Raw genomic sequence first — 9151 nt, 5'->3', positions numbered from 1 at the left:
ATTTAGGAAAGTTTCATTTGTATATGTTTAAGATCCTTAATTAAACAAATAAATATAATAATCATGACCCACGACCCATTTTCGATGGTAGTAAGCCGTTTTAAATTTTGAAAAATAAATTATTGTGTGATACTTACAAACCTTAAACCCAAGACCTCATGTTTCAAACTAAAGATGCTTATCAAATCCACTTAAATGGTAATTGTTCTAGATTTTTTACTTAACGTATATAAGTATGTTTTATCTACAATTATAAAATCAAAATTATAATTAATTGTTGATCTTTCTATAATTCATCGAGCCAGGGGTCTCGCTGGAAGTAGCTTCTCTATTCCTGTGTGGTAGAGGTTAGACCGCCTACATCTTATTCTTCTCAGACCCTACCATAATTTTGCTATTTGTGGGATTTTACTGGATACGATGACGATGATGATGACTTGTCCATAATTCACAATAAACAAATTGTATTATTCAAACGATTTATATCTTTTTTTTTTCTTATTCTTATTGCCCAAAATCAAATAATTATTATATTTTAATTAAATTTAATTATATTTTGACATTTCCTTAATTTAAAATCGTTTTCAAATATATTAGAGTTATGACATTTCCATAAATTACAAACTACAATCATTTAATTAAGTTATTACCTCAGAAAGAATGGTTGGTTTCAACAACTTGATTAATTGGTTGAATTTTTTTTACAGTATATTACAGATTTACGGGTCAAGTGTCTGATACAAGTTGACAGCATTTGGGCATAAAATTGGAGTGCAGTTGAATAGAAGTTATAGCAGTTTGATATATTTTAGGTTCAAATATACAAACAGTTCATAATATTTCGCAAATAATTTGCCCTTATACTATTTTTTATGGTTATCTCAAAGTTTTTTTTTTAAAACTTTTTTTGACTTTTTTTGTTGTAATTGTGATTAACCTGTAATTGACAAAACCAATTCGCTCATAATCGGTAAATGACATAACCAATGGTGTTCTGACTAAGGTCGTGTCTCTATATGTGAGTGAGCAAGCTTGATCAATTTCAACTAAAAGACTGTCATGGTTATTTTGTATGTGTGGTGTAAGATTCAACCTTGCTTTACATGACTATAAAAAACAAATGCAAAAGCTACAATATTATATAAATTTTATATATAGAAACAAAGATAAATTTATTATTCATGTCATATTAGTTTTTATATTAATTTAAGCAGACGGATCAAGCTCATATTTAGTTCAGGTCAATGCTTTTTTAGTAAAATTAATTCGGCTCGAAACAGGTTATGAAAGGAAAGAGTTCGGTTCGAAACGAGTTGTTTTAAAAGAATATCAAATTGGTTCTGGTAAAACATGCGTGTCAAAAAGGGTTATGATTCGAATAAATTCGAGTCGAATCGTGTTGTTTTAAATCATAGTATTTTTTAACTTAAAAATAAAATTCATTATTCATGTATTTTTATTTTTATATTAATTTAAACAGGTCGTGTTTGGACCAAAACAAGTTGTTTTAAAAGAGTATCAAATTAGTTCGGTCAAAATGGGCGGATAAAAAAGAGTTATGATCAGAATGAGTTTGAGTCGAAACAGATTATTTTAAAGGATAGTATTTTCTAACTTAAAAATCAAATTCATTGTTCATGTATTTTTAGTTTTATGTAATTTGAACGAGCTGTTCGGATTCATATTTAGTTTGTTGAAACAACCGATATTTTCAAATCCAATGGAAACTTTTTCCATTGAATTATTTCTTATGAAAAATTTATGTTCTAATCCTTCGTCACCATTATAATTAGTGTAATATATAATTTAATTTATGAGAAATTGTTATACCTCACTAAATTATTTGGCAGTTGGCGTTATGGATTTTTTTTTAAATAATTATAATTGTTTCATATGCTTGATTTCACTTATAACTTGTATCAAATATGTAAACATTTTTTTATTGGTATTAATACATTATATCATTTTTCAGCACATGTAATACACGGGTTACTAACCTAGTATGTAATAGTTATTTACTTCATTAAGCGTAAAACAGTTATTTAAAGAGTTAATAAATGAAATAAACAAATATGTGATACATGTGGTCTTGGAAGAAAAATATGTAATTAAATTTTAAGAATTAAGTAAATATGTAATAAGTCTTTTTTTTTTACTATACTTAATGACAATCTTCACAGGTTTACTTTTAACAGTTTGGGTTGGATTGCAGTCTAGAAAACATGATGTTTTAAAACTTTTTATTAAAATAATAGTACGGTGCGATATGGCTAACCTGAAAAGCTCCGGGCACCCAAAAGCAACTTAGAGATGCATAGTTTCTCCATTCGAACCGACATCCGGAGGAGTTTCAGCGGAATTATTTTGAGTATTTTTTCCTTTGAAAAAGTTTAAGTTAGTTCCATCATTATTTCTTTTTAAAGTTGGATCCAATCGTTCAAATATTCTAGCAACTCCAGCCATTCCTGCACTCATTTCTCTCTGAACTCCTTTGCTTAATTCTTTAACTGAACTGTTTTTAGCAAGTAATTTTGCTTTTAAACCCTGAGTGCCTTTTGAAATAGATTCCTTGTATCTGCAAGACGTGCCAAACCATCTCAGAATAACAGAATAAATCTTTATATACAACAAATTAAAATAAACACGGCGTCTACTAAAAGTTTCCAGTTAACCCTTTACCTATTGTTATTTATATTCCCATTTTTATTGTATATGTATTTATTTGATTACATATGAAAAAACACATTATATAAAAATATTGAATTTCACAAGATAATTTATATCTACACTCTTCTATTATGAAACAATTAAAAAAAGTTAAAACACTTTACATCTGTTTCTTTATTCAATTGCTGGCATAATATCGCTAGACATAAAAGTAATGGAGGTTTTCATTTCTAATAGCCTCAGGTTAATAAACTAGTTAACATATAAAGTGTTATTCTGTCTGCAGGAGAAAACAAAATCAATTGGTATACCTGGCTGAAGCAGTAGAAAACTTAGATTTAACAGACTCTGAAAACGCATGCATATCAGCTGATATTGGTCTTCCTGGGCTACCATTTGGTGACTGGCTATCAATAACCCTGCAACATCATTCACAAAGGTTATAGTGGAGCCCAAAAACTCAATTCTATCTTTCAATAAAGTTGTCAGTTTGGTAATGACATAACATAATTCTATCTTTGAACGGTTGCAAATAACAGCATTTTCCATTATAATACTCAAATAACTCTATATGCAAGCTTTTAATTGCAAGTATCATAGAAAACATGATCAAATAATACTTAAAGAGCTTCGATTGCGAGATCAAAAGAACACAGGCATATCAATAATATTATTCTATTATAAACATCTTTAATAATTTCAATTTGCCTAATTAATATCCCATTTCTGCTTCATGTAATTAAAAAAACAATGAATTAATGATAATCACAGAAAGCCCTAAATTAGTATCCAATAATGAGCATAATTAGTAATAGCAGTCGATACATCAAACAATAACCACAAATTAAAGAGATCAGCCATCAAATTAGAAGAATATGAAAACAAAAACCTAATTCATAAGCTAATCAAACACACAATCATATGCTAGACGAAAGATAATAAATAGAAAGATGTTGAATTAGATCCCAAATAGTACCGGACCGACGATTAGGGTTTTGAACGAAGGACGCACGAGGGTTCAGAAATAGTACCGGACCGACGATCACGGGGCTTTACATCAGAAACCCTAACCAGGCCACCACACCACCGTCACCTAGGGTTCAGAAATTGAACCCGACAACAGTAGGCAGCTGGTGATAGAAGGAGGAAGCTGGTGATAGAAGTTGAACCATACCTTGTTTTGGGTTGCGGTGCTCTGAAGGAGGAAGCTGGTGATAGAAGTGAAAAGGAAGAGAATAGAAGTGAGAAATGAAACCCTAGAGAAATGATTTCTCCGCTTTTTTTAGAGAAAAGAAATCAGGGAAATGGAAATGGTTTATTTCCATTTCTCACCTATTTCTTTCGTAAACAAACAAGAGAATTGTTTCAATTTCTATTTCTTACCCCCCAATTCTCTGTACCAAACATTATTATCGTATAACAGTTTGCCTTTTGTTTTCTAGATCTTTCGTTAAACTTATGGAGTATGGATCTTTTAAAAACAGAAGAGAGGTCTGGTGCGTTTATATAAAGTTATAATAAATGAAGGGCTAATTATAAAAGTAAATAAAAAGCGAGGACCTGGTCGCAAAACTGAATCATTGAACCCAATAAATAATATAAATTTCATTTCCAAACCCTCCGGTCAAAAGCAGCCGCTAGCATCTTCCGTTTGGTTGCGAATTAGGGCTTCGGATCAATAATAGAAAGGTATGGTATATCATTATTATTATTATTATTATTATTATTATTATTATTATTATTATTATTATTATTATTATTCGTTTCTGTCTGTATATCTGATCGATTAAGTTCATCAAATGATTATCATCTGCTTGTTCAGTCTGGTTTGATTCTAAGAGAAAACCTAGATAGATATATCAGCTATTGATTTGCTAACTGAGACATGGTGGTTGTGATTTAGAATATCAGCTATTGACATATTTTGACCTGAATTTGATCGTTTTGGCTGATTTGACCAATTTTGGACCGGATTTGATCAAAATTGATCGAGTTGTCCTTAGATGGTGATGTGAATGTTTTAGAAAATCTGGACTAGTGTTGTTGATACTGATCAAATGTCTCCATTATAGTATGATTCACACCTCAAAATGCCTGTCTTGTGTTTCTTTGTATTCTTCTTGAGTCTTGACAAATCGTGCTGTTCTAGTTTTGATATTTGCTCCTATTTTTCATTATGCTTTTAGGTTGTTAAATAACAAAAAAGCCAATATTTTCTACTATCCTTCAGCTTTTCTGTTTTTACTATTTGGTACACAAATGGTTTTTAAAACTTATGTATACTCTTTTTTGCAATAGGAAGAGGTCAGTTATGTGTAAACTTAGCTATACTTAATTAAATAAGACAATTATCAACAATGTTTGGTGACCATGCGAACAAAAATTCAATATTTTGACATAAAGTCAGTTTGAAAAAGGATGGAAATTTTGTTCTGCTTGATGCATCACAAGTTAGAGAGACATGACATTTAAGCCCAGTTTAAGGAATAATTGTATGACACTAAAGTGAAACTTGGCCTTGGGATTTTGAGAAGCGTGTGTTACAATCACATCTTGTAGGTTATACCTTAATCATTAAAACTGTTGATGAACACCTATGCGTCCAAATTAGTAGCAATAAACATTTTTTAGTTTCTGTTTTTGTTTCTTAACGCTTTCTACAAAACTATGTGTTTGTGTTTCGAATGCTTAGATCTTTATACTTTTAATTTTGAACTTGAAACAAATGTTTCTAATTTGTTATCATACTCAGTAACTCACCCTCTGTTATCTTTAATGTTTCAGTTTGAAGACATGACTGCAGGCAAGATTGTTGGTTCTATTGCTGCAGCATTTGTGGTTGCGTTCAGCTGTGACTATATCATTGCTGACAAAAAGATTTTTGGAGGTAAACAAAATACACACGCATTTAGACGCATAATTTGAACATACTTTTTAAAAGCATAATTTTTATACATTACCTGTGTGTCTGAATAGGTACGACTCCATCTACTGTCTCGAACAAGGGTTGGTGGGAAGAGACCGACAAGAAGTTTCAGGCATGGCCACGCACTGCTGGACCACCGGTGGTCATGAATCCCATTAGTCGTCAGAATTTCATAGTCAAGGCTCGTGCTGAATAGAACTACATTCTTCAGATGGATATTTCATGTTATTTCTGTCTTCTAAAAGTAATTTTTTGCTGCAACTTCATTACAAAACCTGATCAGATATCTATTTTGTTTGCTTGATTAGCACTTAAGCAAATTTGAATAAAAGTTTATTGGTTGATGAGGTTCAGCACATTTGGGTTTGTTTTTGACATTTGGGGATTCCAAAACATTGATATTGAAGTACTCCGCGCCATGCTCAGAGACGTGACGTCCTTACGCGCAGTACGCAAGCTGTTCCCGCAGGAAATGCCTTCCAATGGTGAAGTACTCCGCCTGTTCCCGCAGCTGCGGATACAAGCCATCAGGGAAGGCCACCCGCGCAGCAAGGCTACACGCACAAGGCACTTAGCTCTCAATAATTCAGTAGTCACCTGAAGGAATGAGCAAAGCCGGGAACAATCCCGCACAAAGGCGGGAGGGGGAATACTCCCGCCCAAATAAGCCAGTCCGTACGATACTGGAGGATCTTTTGTACTGTACCTAACGAGGTATGGGCAAAAGATCTGACCAGAGATACGACAGCTCATTGACAACAGTATGGCGAGCAGCATGCTCTTGTACTGTAGGTCACTATTAGCCGCTGCCTACTCACCAACTCCTGTCACACCACGTGCATAGCTGGCAGTTGGTGGAAAAGGAATAGTACACAGCAGGCCTGGTCACTGTCGGCCGCTGCCTACCCACCAACTACCAGCATGGCACGTGCGTAGGCCACAGTTGGTAGAACATGAATACTATTCAGCTGGCTACACTTTCTTGGAAACCTACCTTCGGCTATAAATACCCCAAATGATATGATCATCTCATCTTATCTTGTATCTTACATCTTATACCTGATATCTGCTCTAGCAATCTCTTAATATACACTTATATTCAAGAGCAATCTAGTCTGATTCTCACGCCGGAGGGTGGTCACAAGGAGGTACCCCCCCCTTCTTAGTGACGAGCTCACGGTGTCTGTTTTGCAGGTTATCAGAAGAACCATCTTTGCCGGATCTAACCCCTCGTGGGAAACATCTATTTAACCCCCAGATTATCCGTAATCTGCCCGGGGTCCTTTAGTGTTTCTTCAACATGAGAATATAAACATGATTATTTTTGTGTCGTATGAATAGAGATTTAGTCATTCAGGTGTGGCTGTAAGCTAGTCGAGCCTGGGTTTGTCTAAGCTCAAGCTTGGCCCATTTCAAGCTTTAATTCTAAAGCTTGGCTGAGCTTGAGCTTTTCTCAACTCCATTATTATTTTTTTATATACGTAGATTATTTCTATTTATTTATAAGAATTAAGGTTGAACCAGCTCAAACCATATTTCCGTACATTTATAATTAAGTTAAATCCACTTTTGTTGGTTCATTTTGCAATATTATTAGACTGGACATAATGGAGCCAAATGAGGCGCCAAGCATGACTACATGGCTGCCAATCTGTCTGTTAAAACCACTACGTGGTAATCAAATATGATGCCTTATAATTTGCCCGCCAAGCCCTTAGTGGGCTCCATATGAACCATATTCCATAATGGTGAACATTGACTTTTTATTCAGTGAATTCTTTTAAAATTCATTAAATTATTTGTAGCTGTTCGAGACATGAAAATGCAAAAAGAAGGAAAATAAACTTACCGTATATAAACTAAGAATTTTTAACAATGTTTATCACACAAAATTTAAATTTTCTACACCGTTAAGCTTAAAAAAAAAAGATAGATCAAATACCCGACGATTTATTTTTTTGGGAAGTGAATGAGGCGGTGACAATCGAAGTTGTTTGAGTGGGGGTTAAACTTTTTTGTCAAGCACGGCCAAATATCATGACCTGAACCACTTAGACGACAACCAACACTAACGGGATTGTGTGAAGGCTTGTAACCGGTTGATGAAAGACTATTTTATTGATTTTATATGATCATTTTTAGTTCCGACGTCGTTTTCGTATTAGCCGCCAACTATTTGTATGAACTTTAGGTGATTTAGAGTTTGATTTAGAGCCAACTATTTCCATATTTTTCCCAAATCTTCTTTGTTTATATTTTTTCCCCCATATTTCAAGTATTATTTTGTTCCTATGTGCTTGTAACTTTTATTTTGTTAAAACGCTCTAGTACTTTATTGTGTTATTTATTATATAAATTATTATGTCTATTGAATAATAAAATATTAAGTAAATAAAAAATGATTGAGTATAATTGCAACTAGTTAAAAACATTACACTTGATTTAAAAAGGGTTTAGTGAGTTTATTTTTGTCTACATGGAGCTTATGTGGCATTTTAACTAAACAACTACTATAGAGGCTTGTGCTATAGAGGCTTCATTCCCAAGCCTTGCCGCGTGGGCCCCACGAGGGATAGCGAAGTAGAACCCGCCTGGTTGTGGCCCGCCCGAGACATACTCTACCAAGCCCGAGATTTCCCATTTTGGCAAAGAGTACTTTCCTATGATCACTGTTTTTTGGAGGTTTGATGGCTGTGGTCCTTGCTCAAAGTTCCCATTTGCAAGTAGACCTACATAAATGACAAATTAAATTCATGATTAATAAGAGTTGATATTATCAAAGTAATTATAACTAGGGCTGTAAATAAACCGAAACGAACAACCCCTTGCTCATTTTGTGCATTAAGCTTTAATCGAACGGTTCACGAATGCCTAACTGGATGAAATTACGTGCCCATGTTCATTCATTAAGGAAATGAACTTGTTCGTGAACTGTTCACGAACATAAATGAACAGAAACATTGTTTTGTTCGATTTGGTTAACTGAGAACGGTTAGTGTCAACTGTTTGATTTGGCTACCTAGTTTGTGCTGATGTTTTTCTTTAATGTTCATATTCATATGTTGATTTACATATTAATTAATAAATAATACTTATATATTTTTTTGTTTTACAGTTAATAATTTTGCTTAAATCCTAATGATACTAGATTGGCATGGCAAATATGAATAACATTTAATGAGCAAACATTAACGCACGTAAACTGAGCACATTATCGAACGTTCACTAATCACTAACACATTTGAGCGAACATTTGAATGAGCGTGACATATGCTCATGTTCGCTCATTTGGTTAATCGAACGAAATTTCTTGTTTATGTTTGTTCATTTATTAAATAGACGAACTTTCCGCCGAACAGTTCGACATTCTGTTCGTTTAAAGCCTTAATTATAACTGTAATAGAACTATAGAAGCTTACCATCAAGATATGGAGTCCTGGAAGAAGCTTGATAAGAGAATGAAAAGCTAGATGCCAAGATGCAAAGAAACAAGAGAGACATTAACAAAGACATTTTCTGTTATGTCAAAGGATAACAAGTACAAACTTAAGTGTACTT

The 9151-nt window shown here is 33.4% G+C and overlaps 1 protein-coding gene across 1 annotated transcript; it reads left to right on the top strand.

The window, feature by feature from the left end:
• Positions 1 to 5458: 5458 nt before the first annotated feature.
• On the top strand, positions 5459 to 5989 carry LOC143610152 (uncharacterized). Its single transcript, XM_077084712.1, has 2 exons — positions 5459 to 5554; positions 5644 to 5989. Exons 1-2 carry the CDS (start codon positions 5461 to 5463, stop codon positions 5787 to 5789), a joined length of 240 nt encoding a protein of 79 aa, XP_076940827.1. The 5' UTR covers positions 5459 to 5460; the 3' UTR covers positions 5790 to 5989.
• The last annotated feature ends 3162 nt before the right edge of the window (positions 5990 to 9151 follow it).

Source organism: Bidens hawaiensis, unplaced genomic scaffold, assembly GCF_021521415.1.
Source record: "Bidens hawaiensis isolate Kalapana, Puna unplaced genomic scaffold, B.hawaiensis_p1.1 tig00024436_1, whole genome shotgun sequence".
Lineage (NCBI taxonomy): Eukaryota > Viridiplantae > Streptophyta > Magnoliopsida > Asterales > Asteraceae > Bidens > Bidens hawaiensis.
The sequence above is the reverse complement of the archived record's forward strand: the minus strand, read 5'-3'. Positions and strand labels throughout refer to the sequence as shown.